This window comes from Phalacrocorax aristotelis, chromosome 1 (genome assembly GCF_949628215.1).
Source record: "Phalacrocorax aristotelis chromosome 1, bGulAri2.1, whole genome shotgun sequence".
Taxonomy (NCBI): Eukaryota; Metazoa; Chordata; class Aves; order Suliformes; family Phalacrocoracidae; genus Phalacrocorax; species Phalacrocorax aristotelis.
The window spans coordinates 32,811,968-32,836,295 of NC_134276.1; the positions used below are offsets into that span (position 1 = coordinate 32,811,968).

The 24,328-nt window shown below is 46.2% G+C and overlaps 1 protein-coding gene and 1 non-coding gene across 2 annotated transcripts; both read left to right on the plus strand.

Annotated features, from left to right (window-relative positions):
- The first annotated feature begins 19,836 nt into the window (after window positions 1-19,836).
- On the plus strand, window positions 19,837-24,067 carry TPT1 (tumor protein, translationally-controlled 1). The gene is made up of 6 exons (XM_075087266.1): window positions 19,837-20,009; window positions 20,337-20,410; window positions 20,803-20,993; window positions 21,716-21,821; window positions 22,301-22,417; window positions 23,843-24,067. Exons 1-6 carry the CDS (start codon window positions 19,982-19,984, stop codon window positions 23,843-23,845), a joined length of 519 nt encoding a protein of 172 aa, XP_074943367.1. The 5' UTR covers window positions 19,837-19,981; the 3' UTR covers window positions 23,846-24,067.
- LOC142052190 (small nucleolar RNA SNORA31) lies at window positions 23,648-23,777 on the plus strand. The gene has a single exon (XR_012658760.1). It is a non-coding gene; the product is annotated as a small nucleolar RNA SNORA31 (small nucleolar RNA).
- Window positions 24,068-24,328: the final 261 nt, after the last annotated feature.

Sequence of the window (24,328 nt, forward strand, 5' to 3'; positions counted from 1 at the left end):
TGTGTGTCACAGTGTTTGATTATTGTCATTTTGGATGAGCAAATGAAAAGCTGTTAAAGATTCTCAAATAGGAAGGCACTGCAGAAGGGTTTTTCACTCCCTATACAATACTTTCCAACCTCAACAGGCAATCTGAGAAGTAGGCTGTTGTCCTCTGACTGCTTGCCAAATAAAGACCGGTCGTAGTTACTTCACACAGGCTTTTGTCTAACATGGCACTGCAGCTAAACAAGTAGCAGCTGGAAGAAATTATGCCAATCTGAGTGCTAGTAGATGCAACGCAAAGAAAAGCAAACATGTTTCTATGCCCTGCTAAAAACCCCACAGCACCTAGTGCAAGATGTGGCCCAACCTTCTTCACAAGAGATGATTCAGTATTGAACGAAGGACAGAGAGGTCGGTGTGACACCAAAGAATACATAGGTTATGTTTTCTACCACTTTAACTACACCCCTTACTTGGCAGTACTCCATATCCGGGGTAGTAGGAAGCATCTGCTGGGGGAAATACACATTTGCGCTTGACTATCCTGTGAAAGCAGCGTTGCAGTCGAAGTAGTTCTACACTGACAGAAAAGTGACTGGTACAAGAAAACGGACAGTGAGACGTGGCGGCCAGTGACCCCAAGCCATGCCCTTCACAGTACAGGATTTAGGCTGATCAAACCACAGAAATGCCTATGTAGGAAAATTTCAAACTTTCAGTGCTGTTGCTTTTTAAAGAAGCCTCACTATTCTCTTTCCTGATTCCCAAGTTTTGATATTTTTCCCAGAGTGTCTATAGAATACTTTGTGTTAAATCATTACCCAAATAATCCAGCTTTTCTTCTGTTCACCACAGTCTGGCTTTGTGTAACCCAGCTTTTCCTATCAGCATTTGAATACTATTTCCTTCTTTTTCAATGTAAAAAAATTTTAAATTTAAAAGTTAAATTATAAAATGTACTGTACAAAATTTTGTAAAATGAAGCATTTAAGTAACATTTTTTCTTTAAGTAACTATTTTTCTTTTAATTAAAAGGTTTTGAAAAGACAGGATGCTTTCTGAAGAAGTACTTTCTTGCTTTGCATGCCTGCTGATTCACAGCATGACAACACCAGGGTTGCAGAACTAACTGTTTGGCCAAGATGAGCTGATTGCTGTTAACTTTGAGGGAGACAGGTTATTCTGCACAGCAGAGGAAAACGGCTGTAGAATTTTGTCCTTATGGTCGTCATCTGTCAGAAAAACGCATCTTGGACAAGTCATTGAGGATGTTTTATTGTGCACTGGGTTTCCCTGCTAGTGTCAAACGCCTGCAAAGCAGCAGCCACAGGTAGGAATTCACATCTCCACCCTCTTCCAGTAGCAAAGCCTGACAGAGCAGGAAAGCGGTGGTCTTCCAGGGGCTGAACAGGCACAGACTACCATGACAGACACCCTGAGCTTCTGGGGAAACCTGACAGCTGACATGTTCAAACACTTCCCTCCATTTTCCATAGTTGTGTGCCCCTACACAGGGTTCGGTGGATACCGGCTCTTGGACACTGTCATGCCTGAGGTGGCAGCACCAGTGAGCACAGCAATGTGCCTTGCACCTGCAACAATCTACATCATGGCAGATACTGTTGCAACCATTTGCAGCATGGCAGCACTGACATAGCAATGAATTGGCAACAAGGAGGATGCTCCCTTACCTCCCCACATCCCCCTCCCATTCCCAGACGCAGATCTGGCCCTTAGCTCATGCCGGTGATGGCTCTCGTCTGTCTCATGAGCAGGTTCAGCTCACTGAGTTCACAGAATGTGCCCATCAAAAACTAGGCTTTTGCCAGCTGATAGAACTGAACTGGCTTCATGTTGGCACAAGCACCAGCGTAAGAGAAGTGGCAGGAGTGCATGACTTGCAGTGGGTTCAGCCTTTTTAGAAGCATCAAACTGTTAGAATGACTCAACAATCATTCACAGGACTTAGCCACAAGTAGCTGGCACAGCAGAAATGTTTGAGGGGTTGCAGTATGTGCCCTGCCTTTAACACCACATCCTAATACCTCTGGCCTCCTGTCTGGCTTGCAGTGTGAGCGGGAGGTGGCATTAACCACCAGACTTCATGCAGTGCCCTAACAACTTCTTCCAACCTTCTTCAAGGTCAGAGAGCAGAGACTGCAAACAAGGCTGCCAGCAGGACCGTGTGTAAAACCTCATCTAAGGACTTTGGGTGGACTCCTACAGTATAGCTGAAAATGCAGAGTCTAATTCATGCAGGAGATGAGTTGGCCTTGTTTCAGCTCTAAGGCCACAGGGAATCCAGTCCCATAGAATCAAAGAACCAGCCTACAAATTTCATTGCTTTTCATTTCAAATGCGAAGCCAGCAAGAAGATAGGGAGAAGAGACAAAACAGCAATTAAGAGTGACATAGATGAACAAGTGAAGATAGTGCAAATGAAAGCTGAGACAGGAGACATGGGGAGAACAGGCATGTATAAATTGTGCAGAAGGTTTTACAGGTGCTAGACTGTCTGAAATGACAAGAGGGGTTTTGTAAGTGAAAAGAATAAGTGATCTTTTGAAAACAAATGGTCTGCTAGTTCTGCAACAGTTGATGTGAGGATTAAGGCTTTTAGGTAGCTTGTTCCAGTGGAAAGTGCTACTGGTGAAAGCTACTTCTGATACCTTGAGCAGTCTGAGAACCAAAATGTTCCAAGGGAAGTGGCTGGAGGTGGAGCTGAATTTCCTAGAGGAGGTCTTGAGGGACCTTGGAAGGCCACAGCACTGTGCAGTCGCACCTCAGGAGACCCAGCACAGCCATCCTTCAGGCTCCTTGGAGAGAAGGACTTAACAATAGACTATATACTTTTCCCTGGATGGAGTTAAACTTTGGGAGTTTGTAATACCTGTAAATTTTATGGGAAACTAGCCCAGCTCCTGTAGTTCTGACACATCCTGGATTGTATGTGGTTCCAAAAGATGTACATTCACTGCTTTTATTATTTTTATACCTTAAACTCCAGTCCCTACCTGAAGGGCTTCCATAATGGATGTAACTGTATGCGTATGAAAATGCGGTAACTTTAGAGGCTCCACAACTTACTTTCAAACGCTTCTCGGTAATATGCATATGACAGCAGTTTTTCTGATGCTGATTGTCACTGCAGACTCCGCTGTAACACTGAATTTTGGAGATGATAAACAGAAAGCTCTGTATTTCTAAAACCTTGGAGTACAGAAGCAGTTCCAGAAGCAGGTTCCCCCAGACAATGGCTCTTGATCAACAAGTGTACAGCATCTGAAAGGAATGGGAGAGGCACAAAGAGTGAGCAATGTAGTGTACAATATAGATCATCTTACTCTTTCCATTCTATCAGGCACCTTGTAGAGGCATTTAAATGGTGTGGTTAAAGACTAGGTGGGGAAAAAATCACATTGGTGTGCAGACTCTTGCAGCTCCATCTGGTTTATCTGAACAGAGCTCATTCAATTAGCTCAGCAATTCTCTAATCAGCAAAAAAGATCTTCGTTTAACCACTGCCTGCGTCACCACTGCAGAAGGATATAGCTCCCAAACTGAGCTGCCCCCTCATCTGACCGTATTAACACATAGCTCTGTGTCAGTCTTTTCAACCTAAATGTTAACGTAGTTAAATTCAAGGGTGTCAGGTATCAGGTGTCTGAAAAGCCCTCTAAGCTTAGCCAGACACTGGCTTCTGGATACCTGCCCAGAAATGGTTCTGAGACTTTACTTAAGCTGGTGTAGCCACTGCAGCAGCTCCGCGCTGTGCCATGATCCCCTACCACCGGCAATATGAGACAGAGCTGCAGCAGCAGTGAGACCCTCAGAACTTCCTTTACATGTTGCAGGAAGGCAGCATTAGGAAAGGAATATTTGGCATGCTGTCGCAAGTGCAGCACTCCTTGTAGTAGGAGAAATCGGTCAGGACTCTTACGATCAATGCTGTTCTGCCTGTGCCACAGATTTTTTATTTTGCTGTTTCACATTAGAAACAACGAGAGCATTTTTGCATTTTCATAAATAACAGTCTTGGTCAAAATGAGTTTACCCAGAAAGCTCAGCTGACCAGCTTTTTTTTCTTCTTAATTCTTCTAAATCCACTGCAAAATACACCAGTTCTCCAGAAAACAATTGTTCAGACAGGCCACAACATTCTTCCTCCCATCCAGTGCTCTCTCTCCCAACAGTTTCACAACCTTGGAGCACATTTGCCGAGTTTGGAGGTGGTTGCTGTTTGCTGACTAGTGGCAACGGCATCGGGCCCTAGAGCTTCTCACCAACATTCACTTCTTTCTCCTTTACCTTCCCCGTTTTACTTACATCAAATGCACTGAAACAACTGGCAGTGTAAATGTTAATGAATAGTAGGCCCATTAAATGGACCTAGGTTTGCCTCCAAGTTTTACCTGATCTCTCTTAGCCTTGTGAGGAATGTGCTGTGAAAGTGCTTGCAAAGCCAGAGCTTTGATTTCAGAGGGCAGTGGTGGGAGGCTGACTGTTACTTTGTAAAGGTCTCAGGGCATAAGTTTTGGAGGCAAAAATGGGAGAAAAGGTCTTGAATGAAAATCAAGAGGAATATATGTCCCCCAGGCTTTTGTCCTAAACCTAGGGTCTAACCTCATGTCCTCAAATATTAGGTTAGGCATGGTAATGTTAAAATACTTCACATACACTAGCGCTTAAGGTGCTGCTGCAAAAGGTGCAGCTGAATTTACAAAGCAGATGATCCTCTCTAGTATACATTAAACCTAAAGACATGCCGGGACATGGACAGTAAGTATTGCACTGTAAATACAGAGATGTATGTTCAAACATTGCTCTGAGCTCAGACAGGCTTTGCTCTGTTCATTCTAGTTGCCTGTGGCCATTGGGGTGAGGAGTCAAAGGGGGCAAGGCCTAATGGTCGTCACTTTGAATTTTTGATGACAGAGGAGGGCTGGTTTAATTCATACTAACACGTTGGTCCATCTTGGCTGCAGTATGTTTCAACTTCAAAATCTTCTCAAGCATAGACTGAAATGTTTGCCATCACTGAACACCACATAGCCAGATACAGATGCTGTCCACCCTGCTCCCAACCTTACTTCATACGTGAAGAGGTGCTTGCAAACATGAACTTTAAAAGGTACAGTCAAAAGGGCAGTGGGGAGCTCTGTGGGACAGGTAAAAATATATAATAAATCTGTGCTGCCAGAACAGCATCTCAGCTCTTGCTGCTGGTGTTTTGAGCCCAGATTTGAATATCTGAACTTTTCTCCTGCGTAGCGCGTGACAGAGCGATTTTGTGCCAGGTTCCAAAACCAGCTGCCAGAGACCTCTCCTGACCACAGGCAGGAGCCAGCGCAAGCAGCGTGACCTCACCGTGGGGTCACTCTGCACCGGCGTGTTAAAAAGTAAGTCTTTTGCTTTCTGCTTTACACTTCCATAAAAGCATTAATGGCTTCATGTCTGAGGTACCGCAAGCAATACAAAGAGAAAAAAATACAGCACTTGCAAAATAAATGTGTGATCACAAGAAAGCTAGGATGAGTCGTGCAAATTAAAGCTGTTTATGTATTTGTAGAGAATGCATAAGATCCTGTAGCAAATGCATCATCACTTTTGGTAATATAGTGCTGTATTTTATATCAGCTGCAAATTATTCACAAACATTCGTTAACATAAGCCTTGTCTATGGAATACAAACTTAATGCCTTAATGCATTCACCATGTTAATTAATACCAGTGGCAATAATGATGATGCATCAGTTAAAATATTATGCAGCTGCATTCATACACAGTAATAATTCAGACCATCCTTTTTCTTAGTTTAAAAATGCTCAGATGCGCTTCCTTGAAGAACAAGTCGGAAATCATAAAAGAATTGTACCTAAAATTTTGCAAATCTTCATTGTTTGGCTTCATTTCCTCTTAATGTACACTATTAACATAAGAACTTGTGTTTGAACTAAGTCAAAATAAAGCCATGGTGTCACTGGCCAGAGCATGGAAAATAAAACACTGCCTTGTAAATCACAGCGCTTGACTTGCAAACTACATGATTAAAAATGTAACAATTCCAGTCATCTTAATATTACTGCTGTATCACACACCAGACAAAACCAGAACACGTATATTCAACAGTCTTTACCTCTCAGGTTTCTACTGGGCAAGACTGAAGTTATCTGATCACCGGTACATTCCCCATGAGTTATATTTGCAAGTCCATGAGTGCAGTACATGCAGTCTGTAGCTTTCATATTTTTCATATAAAACATTATTTATTGGCTAAGGGTAGTTAACATTGTATGCGTGTGAGTATAATTTTTAATTCTTTTAGATATATGGATGATTATTGTTGAAATATGGGGGGGATAGCACAAGTCTGTCTGCCTCCCCTTTATGCCTCCTAGCAAATCCATAGCTATTCCTAGTTACAGTTTTTAAGCTAGTAGGTCCTTCATATTAATGGTATAAAAGGGCAAATAAAGGTCTTCAAAATTCTGAATACGACTGATAATTGCACTGATAGTGAAAAGAGGCTGGGAGCAGTGCCTGCTGCTGTTCACCTCCCTGCAACTGGGCTTGAGTAAGGGGGTGCAATTCTTGCATGCTTTGTAATACTCAGCCTTCTTCCTTGAGGCTTTAAAAGGATCTCATCCCACACAGCACTTCTGAGCTGTCTTTTGGGTTACTCCTGTGTGGTCAGAGTTACTGCCCACAGGCACACGTTATGAATAAAGGGACTGAAACCAAAAGGTGAGGCCCAAATTCAGTGCCAAGAGCAAGACCTGAGCATCACAGGAAGCTCCTACCTCCTCTGAGAATCAGAAGAAAGTTACTTTGATTCCTAAAATACAGATTTACAAGCTTAGCCCCGAACACCCTAGAAAGCGGCACTGCTCCAGCAGGGGGGGGAGATGAGACTTTCCAGCTGTCAGATCAAAACCCAGCTCTTTTTCATACTTCTCTTTCCGGGTTAACATTTTGTAACTTGGGGATCCAAGGCCAAGTGCCACGCTGTGAAAACAAACCCTGTAGCTCTCTGAAGACCAATCTCCTGCATCAACACCACTGAAATATTTTATCACGGCAAGATCTGGGGTTCTTATAATCCTTCTTGAATATCCATGATCTCCACAGCTTTGTTTCCCTACCTATGGAAATATGTAATAATTTGTCACAACTGTGTTAAATCAAAAGAGAAGCTATGAATGAATAAACATATTTGGTCAATGTATCTACCAACTGTTCACAGTTGCTTTCAGGAATGGAGAATATAATCAGAAATCAAGGAAGTTATGAAGGAGAATTTTCATGGCCCTTAATTTTCAGCGGGCCACAACAACCAGAAGATCCAGCCTTTGTGTTTGCAATTTTCATGTGAAATCCTCAAAAAAAAAAATTGCAAGAAAAAATCACTGCCCGAGCCTCTGTCTGCCAAGGTGAAACTCCAAGTAGCACAAGACATGTTACACCTACAAGCGGTCGGGTTGTTCCTCTGGCAAAGCTGACCCTCAGGGAAGTAACTTGCTTATAAGTCAGGACTGCATGCAGAAACTGAAGCAGTGCCTTTTGTGTTCAGCAGCAGCAGAACTGTTCGATGAACTCATGGAGAATTTGCTTTTTCTTCCGTCTGTATTTCTTACATGAAGCATGGAGTGTGGGCTTTGGATAAAAGCCAAGTCTTTAAATAGCTCTGGCCGCCAGCAGAAATCCAAAGGAGTAGATAATAAACTTAGATTAACAGAAAGAAAGAAAAAACTGTCCCCATTTCCAAGGCGTTGCTCTTAAGTGCCTGGCTGGGGCTCACCCCCTTTGCCTTGCTGCAGAGGAGTTTGAAAGCAGAGGCCAATTTCTACCCTGCTATTTCGGGGCCGACCATGGCTCTGGGCAGCAGCAGCACACCGTCCCCTGCACGCTCTCACCGAGGGCCTGCAACACCTGCTGTAACCACAGCCAGCTCCTCAGCTTTGCTCTCGGATGTTCAGCACAAAACCATTCGTGAATGGTGAGGAAATGCACCAAAAAGACATGCAGAGTAATGTATATACACTTGATGTTCAGCATAGTGCGTCTGTTGCACGGTTTCCATATTCATGCAGTTCTCAGCAGAGAATCATTTGCTTTGTGCTATAAGAGCATACGCCCCCAGCCACCTGCTTTCCTCTGCATTCACTTGCTCCTGTATATATTAATTATTTCAATGGGATTTCTTCCTGGTTTCCTGTCCCCATAGAGTAATAATGATTTGTTCTATCAACCCTCCCAGTAGGTGGATAAACATTACTAGCCTCATTTCATGCATGGGGAATCTGAGACAGGAGGGTTATGCACTGACTGCTGTCGCAGAGCGACTGTAAACACCAGTTTTGGCACACGGGAGTTCCTTTATTCCCTCCCAGGTGTGTACTGTGCCCCAACCCAAGCCGTTGAGCTTTTCAAAGCTGAAGGATGGCATAACCTTTCAGGAAAAAAAATAACAAAACCAAGCCCAACAGGCACTGTGTGCATTACGGCCCCAGCGGTTTCCATTTACAACAGAAAAATACGTATGCTCAACTTTGGATGTGCACATACGTCTTTTCTACCTCCTGACACACTTCGCTCGCATGCACTCGTGTAAATGTTTGTGGGTTGAGGTGTGCACGTATGTCAGGGTGTCCCAGATGGGAAATTTGCTGTCGTTCAATGCCCAGCCAGCCACAAGGCGCGGAATGCAGGACTAGACCGCATTGCAGAATAACTCAAAAACACAACAGACGGAGGGGGCATGTGGCCGCCCAAAAGACTGCGGAGGGTGGACGTGACTTCTTGGCACAGCAGGAACAAAGCAGCCTGACCTCGCAGCACCTCCGTAATCCTTCGCTTACCCAGGATATCCAACACCGCCTTGGCTGGACATTTGGGCACAGTCATTAAACAGTAAGGAAGCTGATGGCAGCTAAACCTCCTGACACACATGAGGGTTTTACTTGCTCTTTCAAATGTCAAAACCAGGTCAGAACTATGAGACAGCAAAAATACACCAGGAAAAATCCTCAGGGTGGCAGCTAATGCAATTAGCATAGCTGAGAGCTGGTGAGGCAGAGTGGGCAGCGGTCCTCCCTCACCTCAGCGTGGCCCCATAGCTCACCAAGGGTTATTTCAGGCCACAGAGACAGCTGGAGATGATTCCCTAGCCTCCTCGCAACCTTCTCGCTCCCTCTTCCTTCCTAGAAATGTCACTCCCTGAGCCTGCACATGATTGATAAGTTAATAAAGGGGATTCAAGGATACAGGAGATCTCTTCCAAACCCTTTATCCCACAAAACCTACAAATCTATACAGAGGAAGGTAACATTTCAGTGTTAAATCCTCTGGCCCCAGCAGTCCTTGGCTGAAGGGCTTCTTCCTGAGCCACAAGTGCTTAACAGCCCTTTCCGCATTTTTCCATGACTCACTCTAATTGCTTTTGCAATAATCTGAACTTTTGGCATCCACAGCATCCTGGAGCAGTTAAATTCCACAGCATAACTACACACAGGGTGTTAAAAGGAGCCTTCTTTTGTCTCTTCTGAACCTGTCACCTCATCATTTTCGTGATGTTCCCATAGTTCCTGTATGCTGACATGCGGTGATTCATTGATCTCAAACTTCTTCAACACCGCTGTTAATTTCAAAGACCACCATCACACCCACCACTCCATATATCTCTTTTTAAGGCTGGTGTGTCATATTACAGTTTATTATTTTGCTCCTTGCCTCTCTTCTTGGTACTGTTACTACTTTTATCATACCCTTTTGACACGGGGAGGCCAGAACTGCACATGGCATTTGCCATTTGGGCATATGACAGTCACGTACAAAATGTGTATGTATATATAGAGATATTTACTCTGTGCGTGTGTGTGTACAGACATTTTTATGGCAGGGATGTTTCTGGTTTTACTCTCTATTTCTTTCTTAAAATTTCATTAACAGTTTAGTCTTCTGATCAGCACTGAGAACTGCTCTTACATTTTCACTGAAGTATCTATTATCACTTCAGGCAACTCTGCCCTGAATGGTACTCATTAGCTAAACTGCTTTTTATATGTAAAGCTTCTTGGTAGAAACACATGAGATGGGCTGGTTCCTCCATCTCTCCTCTCTACCTACAGCATCACGGCCCTGCAGACAGACTTCCATGTGCCCACTGGCCCAGTGAAGGAACCGAACAGTGAGGAACGTCCTGGTTCATCCTGTGTGAAAGCACTGACAACCGATACAGCAATTTTTCAGATAAATATGGAAACTGTGCAGCCAAGTGCCCATGTAGAATGAGACAGGCTGAGCTCCGTAAGGATCTGAGCATTGGACAGACCCCCAAATCCACTTTAATACAGGTTATGATCCATCCAATATTTACAACGCTCACAGGGGAATGGGAGGACCCAGCCCCTGGCCCCTTTTTTCAGCAAATGTTTGTTCTGCAGAGGAGGCTGGAAATCTCCATCATCAGGAGATCTGAAAAACAAGGTGGACAAACATCGCCCTGGAGCGGAGCATGTCTATCTAATCCCCCTGACACAAGAAGACTTGCTCATTGACCTTTCAAGGTCCTTTCCTACCCTAATCTTAAAGTGCCTAAGATTATCAGCCATCTCACAGATAGATAAACAGATCAGCCCTTATTTTCTCAGGGCACGCTTGTGGGGGACAGTCTGCAAAGAGCTGCTTCTACCATCCTTCCACTAAAGCTCCCCATTTTGTAGCATCTCCTACAGTACTGCCGTGCCTTTCTAATGCGATATGAACCAGAGCAATTCAAAATCACTCAGAAGCTGGGCGAAACCCCCTAACCCTCCGACATATCCTTGGTCGGTCAGGTCCCTTTTTGATTTTCACAGAAGGGGGGAATACAGCAGACACAAAATCCTTATCAGAAAATAATAAATAACAGATCTATCTTGGGATCTTTGAAAATAATAGCAGGTTTGTATTAGCAGCTGACAAGTGTTATAAACTCAAGTTACTAGATTGCTGTTTAGGATGCTGTTTTCCAAAATGCAGTCTTTTAGACCTGTTGCCTGCTTTCCCCCACAGTATTTTAAAGTTTGCACAACTGGGAGACCAAAAGGTTGATATACCCATTTCTTACAATGCCACTTTTACTTCTGTCATTCTCCTGGAGCATCTGCAGCAAGGTTTGCTTTATAAATGTAACTGGTGTATTCCTTATTTATTACCTGCTGGCAAATCCGGTGCCAGAATTTTAGGAATAACACCATTAAAATGCTGCGTGCTCTGATGATTAGTTCTCTATTGACAAGACCGAGAGCTCACACTGTGTAACAATGAACTAAAAAGCATGCAGCGATGGATTAAAATGGCAAAACTCAATTTCGGGCTTCAAAACATTTGTGTACCATTTTGAAAAATGGCAGCTGAGTGAGTTTAGCACGGCAGAATTAGCCCCTCTAATGGTTAAAAACTCAATACATCCAAGGTCATCACATGGGGATGCTAATTATCTGCAGAGAGTGGTATTTGTGTGCAGCACCCGACTGGCCAGGGGCCCAGAGAGGCTGTATAAGTTACAGTCCCGAGATAAAATTTTTCTTGCACCAGTCCTGGGGCATTCCCGGTGATACATGAATGACACCAATACCAGTGGAAAAAGCTCTGGCCTTCTACCAAGGTGAGCAGAGCCCATCCACCGGCTCCTGTCCCGCCCTCTAGTTGGGTGTCTCTGTATGTCACAGGCACACAAATTAGTCTTAGATCTGGCAGGACAGCACTGAGATCTAGGAGGGGAAGTCTTTGAGTCTTTGCTATGAGGATTGCTAAGTTAACTGAGCATACAGTTCGGCTCAATGTCTTCAAGGAGAAATTTAGGCAGAGAGGTCAGTCAGCCTTAGAAAAAAGCTGTTCAACTTCAGAGGGGTGTCTGTGGACAGAAGTTGTAACCTTGGCTCAAGTTGCAGTAAAACCAGCTGTGGTGTGGGACGGAGCCATGAGCAGCCTCACCGGGACCCTCTTCCCCCAGGCCTCAGCAGCTGTGTTTGCGCTCAGGCCCTTCCCTCGCTCCCCGCCTGCGTTAGGCTGCAGCCGCGCTGGGCATGGCCCTGTATCTTGCTTGTCCCAGCCCTGGCTTGACTTCGGGCCTTGGTCACGCTCCACTGGCATTGCTGGGGCACCGTGGGACTGAGCCCTTGCCGGACGGGACGCTGCCCCTGCCTGCCTCGCCACCACCCACTCTTCCAGCTCCCCTTCCTTTATGTAGCAGGCCCTGCTGCTCCATGAGAAGTCAGATTAAGCTCACTTAATAAAGAAATCTTGTGGTGAGCCATCTCTACAGTGGAGGTTAAATAGGATGAATTCCACCCTCATCCTTTGCAAAGCAAAGCAATTGAACCAGCCAGGCATGCAGCGATTTTTTTTTTTTGTGTGTGTGTGTGTGTGTATGAATTTATAAGTCCTCCACTCTGCTGTAAGAGCAGATCTCTCTGCAGAGAGATCCAGGCTCACTGTCTGCAGATAAAGCAGAGTCCTGGGAAGCACAAGTAGTTAAATCCCTGCTCACCTTTCCCTGAGGTTTGGCATGGAAGGAGGCCTTTCTGCAGCATACCTCTAATCTGAGTCAAAGGACTGTACCACATTGTATTTAAATAGGGTACCAGGATTAAAACTCTGGGCACTGCGGAACCTGAATGCTCCTCCCTCTGCGCACATGTGATTTCCATGCAGACCATCTTGCCATGCAGGACAAAAACACATTCCTCTCTGGCAATGTCCCTTTTCCAAACCCTCTTGTCCATTCTGAAGAGGGATATAAGGGTATTATTTTTATCCCAATTGTGTAACCAGTCTAAACAGGTGTAAATGACAGCACATAGCTCATCTGAGAGTCACTGGTGACACAGAATAGGGCTAGAAAGGACCTAGAGGCAGTCTGTCCCTCTGTTGTGGGGCAGGATCAGCTGTTATCCGTGTCACTGTTGCATTAATAGTAGGAGTCTGAGGAGTGGGCTAGGGGGAGATCCTACCGTTGAGTCACGAGGTTCAGACAGGACCCCCTTGCTTTCTAAACTCCTTCTCCGAGAGGACCCTAGGTGTGACTAAGTCCAGTCTTAGTCTCAGACTTGGTCAACGGTTTATTTTCTAAGATTTGTAGAAGTAACCACTCAGCAGGGTATTTGTTGTTAGTTACTAATTTGGCAGATGCCCAGGCAGGTCACGTTCAATGAGAACGATCATGGATAGATTAACGAATAGTGCAATTTATTAAAGCAACAGATACACAGGTTCTTTGGATCACCGGTGGTAAAATTGCTGGTTACAGGACACACACAAATACAAAGAAAATGAGGAACACTGCTAGGCTACGAGTGTGTTAAGCAAATATGAAGCGACTCTAATGCACTGGAGATTTAAAGTGAAGTTATAGAGACGTTTCTGAGTTTTCCTGGGGAAGCACTTGGTATAACCAAATGTTTAAATCTTACCCAAAGGTGTCCCAGTGGGGGGAAAGAGAGGCTCAGCCCGTCGACTGGTCCCAGAAGTCAGGGTGGTATGTGATGGTATCTTCCATAACACCCTCTTTCTCTTCACACATTTTATACTGTTTTTTATCTTTCAGGTGGAGCTTGAGTGGCTCTAGTCATACCCACCTTTATTATGACTGGTGTAAAATTTCCTTGCTTTGCTTTTAAAGGTATAGACTAGAAAAATTCAAAGCGCATACCCAGTGAGGGGTGGTCACACCTTAGAGGCAGGTAACTTTTGGGATGGAGGTGTGTTTTTGTATTATAATGATGATATAATGAGCAAAGTTCACCAAAATGACAGCATTTTGTCAAAAGTACGAAGGACTGTTGGTGCAGGTTGGCAAATATGCAGCACATCAGCTTCGTGGTACCTTGGGTTCCCATTTATCACAGAGCCTGGCCGCGATGCCTCCACACCGCTCCACTCTCCGGACAACTCCTCTTAGAGTCAGTATGCCAAGTCCTCCTGGCATTGCCCACATCCAAGGTTACTAGGGAACTTCCGTGGAATGGATTCCTCACATGTCAGCTGCACTCCACCCTGAAAGCTTCTTCAATGCTGTACCTTTTCTAAAAATATAAGTTTAATTTCTAAGTCACCTCCAGCAATTATTCCACTGTCATTCATGGTAGATCTAACATGCTTTCTGATCTCACCTGGGCAGGTTTCTAGCCTATTCTGAAAAACCTGAAAGGACAGAGAACTAGGTAGACAGCCCATTCCTTGCTTCTCTACTGACAGTACTGGAAAGCATTCCCAATGCCTAATCTAAAATTCCCTTGCAGCAAAATAAAGCAACTCATATTCCTCCTACTCATCCCCATTGCTCTTCTGAATCCTTGCCGATTAGTCCACACCTTTTTCAAAGAGCATTGCTAAAGCTGGGGTCAGTGCCCCAGGAGATGTTAGTGGCACTGAACAGAGCTCAGCCCCTCGCATCTTTAAGACAGCAGAAGTTCCTTACACATAACATCACCACTTACATATTCCAATATGGCATGGGCTTTTCTTAAAACAGGTAAGACAGATGATATTAGGAAAAATTTCTTCACCAAAAGGGTTGTCAAGCATTGAACAGGCTGCCCAGGGAAGCGGTTGAGTCACCACCCCTGGAGGTATTTAAAAGACGTGTACACGTGGTGCTTAGGGACAGGGTTTAGTGGTGGACTTGGCAGTGCTGGGTTAATGGTTGGACTCGATGATCTTAAAGATCTGTTCCAGCCTGAATGATTCTATGATTCTATGATTCTTGTTCAGCTTTGGATCCAGAAGTTCTGCAGTTCAGCAGTTCTGCAGAACTGCTGCCCAGTTCTCTGACCTGTGTCTGTAGCTGCCCATTTCTGCTCTGCGCTCAAGAGCATGACATGAGAGCCGCTGTATGGAGTGCAGCATCAGCTCAGTGTCCCCTGGCATTTGCCAGCAGCAGAAGCCTAGGGAGGAGCAGAGGACCCTGGCCAGTATCAGGCAGCACTTCCCCCGTACACCCTCCCAGCTTCCAGCAGTGTGTGACTCAGAGCTTGCCTCAACCTCATGTTGCACCTTTGTGTTTAAAAGCCTTCAATTGATTTTCCTTTAATAAATTTGTCTGACAGCTCATTGGCCTACCGGCCTTGTCCAAGTGCCTTCTAACGATTCAGGCCATTTGTCCAAAGTGTCAAGATAATTTTTTCATTCTAACGTCAATCTCCAATACATTTGTGGTCCTTCCCAACCTAATGCTATCTGCAACTTTAACGAATGCATCCCCTATTCCGCCATTCAGCACACCAGTGAAACACTGAAAGGCAGCAGACCTAAGACAGGAGCAGGCCTTTCTACCATAGTTCTTCTAGTCACGTGGATGTTTATGAGGTCCTGAGTCTAAAATGTGGCTGCAGCTTTGGGCAGCGCCTTGCTTCGAAGTTCTTATCTTGGCAGTTCCAGTCCTGTTTTTCCTGAAAACACACCAGTTGCAGTGCAGCCTGACACCCTCACATACCCCCACTGGCAGGGTTTTAGGTAAGCTGAACTGGTGCATATAACATCAGAGAGAAAAAGGCTTTTCCTTGCTGTGCAGTGACCTCTCTGTCTGTTTGAAGAAGTGCAGCCAGCCATCAAGTGAACCAGAGCTTCGGGTGTACACCCGAGGAAGATGCAGAAGATTTTCAGGCACCCAGATGCAACAGGAAGAACTGTAAATACTGTAAACCTCAGGGTAACAACGCCTACATTTCTTGTGAGTGCAGGAGGAGTTGTTGCTGAACCAAAGACCTTTCTTGCATTCTAAAAAGCGATGCCCTTGTCTGCAATATCTTCATCTATCTAATCCAGTCTAATGTATTATATTATTTGTGGATAGATCAGACCTGATAAGCTACACTGATGATCAAATCACAACTCTTTCAAGTACCAATCTTGGGATCTGGGTTTCTGGCTTAGTACTCTGCTCGAGATCCAAAAGGCTCCAAGGATTGCCAGGGGCTGAAAGGCTGGCTGTATTGCATAACCTAAACACACCCACCTGAAAGAGTCAAACTGATGGCCTGGTTTTCTGAGGTCAATGCCCAATTAATAATAACGTTTAGCACCTCGAGATCAGTCCTTAAACTTCCTGGGGAAAGAACTTGAACAAAACCACTTAGAGATGCACCTTCCATCTGGGCGGGTGGAATGAGGGGCTACAAAGTCGCAGCTCCTGTTTCAGTCCTAAATTCCAGCCAGATTTGTGAAAACACAAGCTGACCACGGGCTTGTCATGCCTCCTCTCTCCCAGTGCAAGAGCCTTGGTGCCAGGAGACATGCTGGGGAAGTAGACACTGGGCACAGACTGCCCCGCCAGGCCTCTCTGCAGTGCCAGGTTTCGCTCAGTCATTTCATCTTCAATTTTCCAGTTTCTCTCTACCAGGATACTTTTTTTTTTTTAGGACCCGCTCCCCCACATCCAGCAAGTGATGTAAAATATCACCATGACAATATGACTTTCACAGCCTTTTACAAAGGCTAGAAGAACACATTGGTGCCATCCCTTATGTCATAGCCCAGCCTCACCTCCCTTCCTCCAGCCTCACCTCTCATTTATTTCCACTGACTGCTCCTGGCAGGAGATGTAGCTGCAGGCAGGATCTCCTCCCTTTCCATACAGCTCGAAGGGAGTTGCCACGATGGGCTGAAAATGTACTCTTTACTTAGAGAAAGAGTGTCAAAGTATCAGCTATCATCTGCTATTTTAATCCAGGACACAAACAGTTGAGCACCATCATATCCAGATGATAATATTTGATGGAAGTGAGTAACACTGCGATAATTCACGACTAGCTGAGATGTGTCTTCCATGAGAAAGGCTTCTTGTGAGACCCTGCAGGCAACTGCCTGGAAAATCCTCCTCAAATGATATTAAAAACCTCATCTATAAAAACACAGGGCTTCCATCAGTCCTTGGGGATTTACACATCTCCAAAGATGAGGCACGCTGTCAGGAAAACCTGTCACATCATTTTAGATGTCACTTGGCACCTGAAAAGACCCTGCTGTGGAGGGATGACCTTTTTAATCTACCACCCTGGAGTGTACTAACCCTGGCTGGATGTGAGATGTGCCTGAAGGGGCTCCCAGCACAGAAAGCAGGTGAGGAACACTAAGGTTTTCTTCAAATGACGCTGGTTTCTAGGGAGGGAAAAAAAAAAGGATGCATCTTCTGATCTAGTTCATCACGAAGTATCAGAACATGACATAATTATCTGTTTATATAGCATCACAGGAAATTTGCAGCACTGGTACCTCGGTGAAGTGTGTCTTGCAAAGCCAATGCCAATTAAAATATCACTACCTTAGTCCTGGGATTTATTCAGGGTTGCCTGAGTTTAAATCCATTTTAAAAGCAACACAAGTTAAAAGGATGCATAACTTTGTCATGTCAACACTCCTAGCCTCATTTAAAGCTTTTTCAAATTGATATGGATTTATCTTAATTCCACATCAAATTGGTTTTCACGCAGGAGCCTTGGCCTATTTAACTGATGCATTTTTAAATATCTCCCATTTCACAGCTGCAGCTCTGAACACAGACCTACAGGCAAAGCAACCTGAAGGTCCACCTACCTTAGCAATTGTGCCAAAGGGTTTCTACCCTGACTCCAGTGAATTGAGTCAACCAATGGATTTGTAAGAGGTTTCAATACTACCACAGAAATATTCATTTTTCTAGAACGATCTCTTAAAAATAAAACCAAATTGAAGCACACCTACTAACTGGATGTTTTTAGCTGCATTTTACACTATGGAGAAGGAGCCAAATGTTCCCCTGTCACTCAACCCGTTGCTAAAGATGTAAGTTGCTCTTTTTCTACTGTGGTTTGTAAAAAGAGGGGCTACCTCTTATCAGGCCAGCTGCCACTGAGAAAAACAGATAAGCTTCTGGGCAGAAGACCCTTCTTCAGCTCTGAAATAGCAGGAGTAGTCTTGAAGGTGAAAACAAGCAGAGAACAACTTATAAATTTAATGAGATTGCGTAAGCAGCTAGACCATCCGGAAAAAAAAAAGGGCACTGTTATCTGGAGCAAAGGAAGGGATAGCAGGGGAGGAGGAGATAAAACCTGACTTCCTCTGGCACACACAAAGAAAGCAATGAGTAATTTACTGCCTGAGGAAGGTGAGGGACAGGGAATTGTATCCTGTGCCCCGGTGTCTCTGTCAAGCCCGGGATCGTTAGCAGCATTAAGCACTTTAGGTCCCATGACATCTTTTGAAGGTATTTTGTCAATGTCCCCATAGAATCAGGGTTCAAGGGAGGTCTACTTTTATTTCAACTGTGACAGGCTGCTGCAGAAAAGTATGTGTCAGGGGGAAAAAAGAGGCCTAAGCATTACTGTCCTCCTCCCTTTCATCTTGACCCTGACTGCTGGGCTTAATCTCACTTATCTTTCGAGAAATAAGAAAAATGTATGTGCTCCTACCAGTCCTTTCACAAGTGCAGAAGTGGTGTCTCTGAACATACCCAACTTGACTTATCTGAGGGAGTAATAACAGGAAGAGTTTAACTGCTTCCTAATTATTTGTGCATCAAAAAAAATCATTTATTTGGAGAAGGTGCAGCGCTCAGTATGGTGAATGCATGTCACGTTCCTTACGAGGTGTCAGGAGCTCCTTAGAAGCAAGTAGGCGTATCCCCACATTGTAGCAGTCATTACATGATGGAGATCACAGCCAGACACCCTGTAGGTGAGAAGGCAGGTGCTAGAGGCAGCCAGGACAGCCGATACACAGGTTGTCAGGCTCTTAATGGAGCGAAGCGACTGACACAGTGACACCCTGACTGCAGTGGGAGACACACAGTATGTCTTCCTTGAGATGCCTAGGAAAGGCTCAGAGTGTTTGACCTTGAAAATGAACTTTTGCCAGGGCTGAAGAGTAAGGTGAGTGAAAAAAGAGTGCCCAGGTGAGTGAAAAAACAGCAAGAGGAAGATGGCTACAGCCACTGGACTAATCCTGTCAGCCAAAGCAGAGGGAAGCCCATCACAGCGAGAGGCTGCCCTCACCCCTGCCCTCAGCTGAGGGCAAAGAGGCTTGGCCTTCGACCGCAGCTTCCCATTGCAGCTGGTCGAGGGAGGGGATTGTCCCGCTCTGCTCTGTGCTGGTGCAGCCTCACCTTGAGTGCTGTGTGCAGTTTTGGGTGCCACGGTACATTAAGGGTACAAAGCTACTACAGAGTGTCCAGAGGAGGGCCACGAAGTTGGTGAAGCGTTTAGAGGAGAAACCATACGAGGGGCAGCTGAAGCCACTTGGTTTGTTCAGCCTGGAGGAGCGGAGACTGAGGGGAGACCTCATTGCAGTCTGCAGCTTCCTCACAAGGGGAGGGCGGGGGGGAGGCAGGGGCTGATCTCTTCTCTCTGGTGACCAGTGACAGGACCCGAGGGAATGGCATGAAGATGTGCCAGGGGAGGTTTACGTTGGATATTATGAAAAGGTTCTTCACCCAGAGGGTGGTGGAGCACTGGAACAGGCTCCCCAGGGAGGCAGTCATGGCGCCAAGCCTGGCCATATTCAAGAAGCACTTGAACAATGCCCTCAGAGACATGGTGTGAATTTTGCAGTTGTCCTGTGCAGGGACAGGAGTTGGACTCGACGGTCCTTGTGGGTCCCTTCCAACTCAGGAAATTCTATGATTCTATAATTCCCCTGCCTGGTCGGGCAGGCGTGCGGCCGCCCTCCCGCCGCATCCCGTGGGGGCAGAAGCCTCCCCTCAGCCCGGCCAAACGCCAGCCCGCTCTAACCGCCCGCTAACTGCCGCCCCCGCCGCCAACCGCCCGCCCAAGGGCCGCCAGGGGGCGCCGCGCCGATCGGGGCGGGGCGGGGCGGGGCGGAGGCGGGAGGCGGGGCGGAGGCGGGCGCGCCTGCGCGGTGAGGCGCCGGGCCCTGCCCGCTATATGAGCTCGGGCAGGCGCTGACTCGGCCCTTTCCGCCTCGCTCCCGCCCGCTCTCGGGTCGCTGCGCAGAGACCCGCGCCGTCGCCGCCGCCGCCGCCATGATCATCTACCGGGACTGCATCAGCCGTAAGGGCGGGGAGCGGGGGTCGGGAGGGGCGGGCAGTGCCTCGGTCGGTCCCTCGGTCGGTGGGTGAGGGGAAGTGGGTAGCCGCGGCCTGGGCCCGGCCGCTGGGCCCGGCGGCGCCGCCGTCAGCGCGCATGTGCAGTGCGGGCGGGCCCGGAGCGCCCGAGCGAGGCCGCCGTGCCCGGACGGCGGCGGGACGCCGGAGCGCGGCCTGTCCCGGAAGGGAGCTGAGGGGAAGGCGGTGGCCCTCGGCCCCGGGAGGCGGAGGCTGACGCAGCGGCCCCCGCCTCTCTCTCTGTGTGTGTGTCCGTCTGTCTGTCTCCTCGCAGAGGACGAGATGTTCTCCGACATCTACAAGATCCGGGAGGTGGCGAACGGCCTGTGCCTGGAAGTGGAGGGGAAGGTGAGCGGCCCGCCCGCCCCGAGGGAGGGACGGAGGGGGAGTGCGAGGGGGAGGCCGGCCGCGCTGGGGTGACTCCGGGCCCGGCCGGCGGCGGGGGCAGGGCTGGGGCGGGGTGGTGGGGTGCCTTCCCTGCGAGGGGCCGCGGAGGGGAACACCCGGCCCGGCCCGGTGCCTGTGGCCGGGGCAGAGCCGGCCGCTGTGGTCTAACAAAGCGTTGGTCAGGCACGGGGGACGAGCCTGGCCTAAGAAATCTGTGCTTGGGCTGCAGTCAGGTTCCTTGCGCTTAACCGCGGCTCTGAAATCATGCCCTGCTGTCAGGTCATAGATGTGTAAGAGCGGTAGTATTAAGATTTTTGCAGAGCCGTTAAGTTTTCTGATGTCTCTAAATCTAGATGGTCACCAGGACAGAGGGTCAAATTGATGACTCTCTAATTGGTGGCAATGCCTCTGCTGAAGGTCCTGAGGGAGATGGAACAGAAGCCACGGTCATAACTGGTGTTGATATAGTAATAAACCACCACCTCCAAGAGACCAGCTTTACAAAAGAATCCTACAAGAAGTACATCAAGGACTACATGAAAGCGTAAGTGTTGGTAGGCTTTCTCTTTAAAATGAGATTGCAAAATTGTTAGGTCGTTGAGATTTTTAAAAACAGGGTTGAACTTTATTCCTAGTAGGTGTTAGTTCTGACACAGGTGCCAAACCGGCTGTGAACTTCAGTAATGGCTTAATACTTGGCAAAAGTGGAGCTCTAAAAAATTGATACTGGAATATCTAAGTTTGTCTTGGCTGCGGTAGAGGACTTGATCATGTGCTTTGGATATTATTTGTAACCTTGCTGTTTTCTTTGATTCCTCTATGCCAAACATTCATGGGGAAGGGGGTGGGGTGGTGAAGAAAGCTTCAGGAAGCTTTTCCAACTTGATAATTTAAATGTGTGTGAAGGGAACTTTTTGCTAATTCAAGGTATAATCTCTGTTGCTCAGTGTTTAGTGGATAGTGTAAAAGGTAAAAACATGTCTTCTGTCATGCTGATGGGTTGTACTCTTGATGCTGTGGGAATGGCTTGCTAATTTTTGTCTACCACTAGCCTGGAAGTAAAATGAGCTTGATAGGAGTGGCAGGCACTGTTCTGCTAATTCACTGGTAAAATTAAAATTTGGGCGCTTAGGGGGAGAGGGGGGGGAAAAAGCAGCAAAATCCAGCCATTTGACTGCCAGTAACTCCTTCTGTTATGATGTGATGCTGCACACTGAAGTTATTAGGCTACAGAACATGTTTTGAGAGCTCTTTTTCCCCTTCCAGGATCAAAGCCAGACTTGAGGAACATAAGCCAGAGAGAGTAAAGCCTTTCATGACAGGGGCTGCAGAACAAATCAAACACATCCTCGCTAACTTCAAAAACTACCAGGTAATGAAACTTACGTCTCATTCCGGCAGTGTTGCTGTGATAGAAGCTGCAGTTGGTTCATCTGCTGAATTTGCTTGTGGAGAGTTTTGAGGGCTCCTGTAGTGAGGACATGTAACTTACCCTTCCCTGGGAGTATTAGGAGCTCTGAGAGTCAGGGAGGAGGAACAGTGAAAGACTCTTAGGTGTTTGGGGAACTCATTTCAGCTTGCAATGCTTGTAGTTAACTAAGATGTAGCTGTTGCCACTGCAACTGTGGGGTTGGCCTTGTGAGGTGGGTGACTTTGGTCCCTGCTGTGACTTGCTCTGCTGTTCATAGTGCTGTGGTGGGGTTTTGAAATTGACAAGCTGCAGAAAGCAAAATCTCTGCAGCTGGTCAGGGAGACCTTAAACTGAACTCAGATGTTATAGCTTTCTGTATAAAAGGGGAATTTCTCCTCATAATAGCTCACTAAGTGTCTCAGTAACATATTTCTCTGAAGTTCTTTGTAGGAGAGAACATGAATCCAGATGGTATGGTGGCCCTCCTGGACTTCCGTGAGGATGGTGTGACCCCATATATGATTTTCTTTAAGGATGGCTTAGAAATTGAGAAATGTGTAAGTACTGACCTGAACTGGATGAATGCACCTAACTGCGATAAGCTCTTTCGCTGTTCTGCTGTATCCCTGTTAAAGTTGAACAGTAGCTGCCAGTTTTTTTAAACTTAAGTTTGTGTAAGTACAGCCCAATTGCTGCTTTATATTACACAAAGTGGTTGAAACTTCCCTTGTACAGCTTTGAGTCATACTAAAAGGGGACATAGTTTCATTGCAGTGATTCAGTGTGACGTAATGGCTAAGAAATACAGAAGGAATTGCCTTGGTGAGATGTGCGTAATTGGTAATGATTTTAAACTATTAGATTAAAAACAACGTCCTCTGAAATGGAGCACTTCTACTCTGGATCCCTCTTGTGGGGGTTAATTCTGAAGTACCTTGCAGGGTCACGTTCCATCTTCTCTCACTTAATCTGGTGTCCTTATTTTGTTATGCAAGAATTGTCTAAGTATTGCCCTAAATTTGGGAACATGGTAATACTTGACTGAGTACTTAACCTTATTCTATCTGGGATCTCCACCTGACTGAGCTCAGTCAGCTCCTGTAGTCTGCTTTCTCTTTGCTCTGTGTTGGAATGTGGTTGCAATGGAACAGTATTTGGATCCCAACACTTGTGTTTTTTCGCTTGAGAGCTGTGGGATTCACTGCAGACTGGCAGGGCGGGCTCACCAACTGCTTTGCTCAGTCCTTGTGGACTTACGAAGCCAACTGTTCATAGCCAGCTAAATTTATCTGTAAAGCCTCTTACAGGCTTTCTGGTATGCAAGTCATGTAAAGATGAACCAATTTCCATTGTGGAGCAGGAGCCCAACTAAAAGAACCCTTATTGACGAAAACAGACACGCCACCTCCTGCAGCTTGCCTGAAGGGCAGTGTCTGTCCTGGGACAGGCAGTGACCTGGAAGGTGCCTCCTCTGAGCAGAACCTTGTGCCCATCTCCCCTACTTGGGCAGGCCTTTTGCAGGTGTGATTCTAATAACCCCATCTGCTTCAAGATGGGGTAAAAAAATAGTAGCAAGGCATTCTGGTGGGCAGAAAAACCTGTTCCAGCTTCTTGTACAGCTCTTGTAAGAGGCAGCAGGTACCTTGTAAGCTTTGGTATTTGTTTAGGATGTGCTCTTATTTGAGAGAATCTGAAATGTGTGTGTCAGGCAAAAAGGGTGTGAATGAGTATGTTGTCTGGCTTGCTCACAGCTGATGCCAGTTGTCCTGTACGACCACAGGAAAGCTCAGCATCCTCTGATAGACCACGAGCACCCATCCTGTTGCTCTCTGGTTTGCACTAAGATGCAAAAAGAACTTCCTCGCGCTTTCTGCCTGCTCGACTGTGGCAGCTCAGATTGAATTGGGGAATACACAAATAAGTTCCAGAAACTTACCCTGACTGTTGTGACCTTGAACTAACACTTGCTACTCTTGTTCCAGTAACAAATCAAACAGTATGGTTTTTGGATCACCTGTCTTCATAGCTGGCTGCTGTTTCTTCTTCATCGGCACAACACCAGGAATTGGCAATGTCTAACAACTGGACTGATGTCATCTTGAGCTTTATTCACTTATTTTGACCCTGATTTGGAGTGAAGGCATTGTTTTAAAAAGAAAAAAACATCTGTCATGTAGGTTGTCTAAAATAAAACTCATTTAAAACCATTCTAGGTGATGTCTTTTGGTCTAGTGTGTCTCATTAATTAGGGTGACTTGCAGGAGAGGTTGCAGCAAGATGTTTGCCCAGGGGTTTGGTACTGTCAAGCTGTAGCAGGCTACGCTACTGACTGTCTCCAGGCAGACCTCATGTAGCTTCTACCTGTGGCATTGGAGTGCACGAGCAGGCTGAGGGGAGTAAGGCAAAGCTCAAGAAATGTCATCGTAGCGCAGTGGACCTCCTTCATCTTTCACAATTGCAGAGACCTC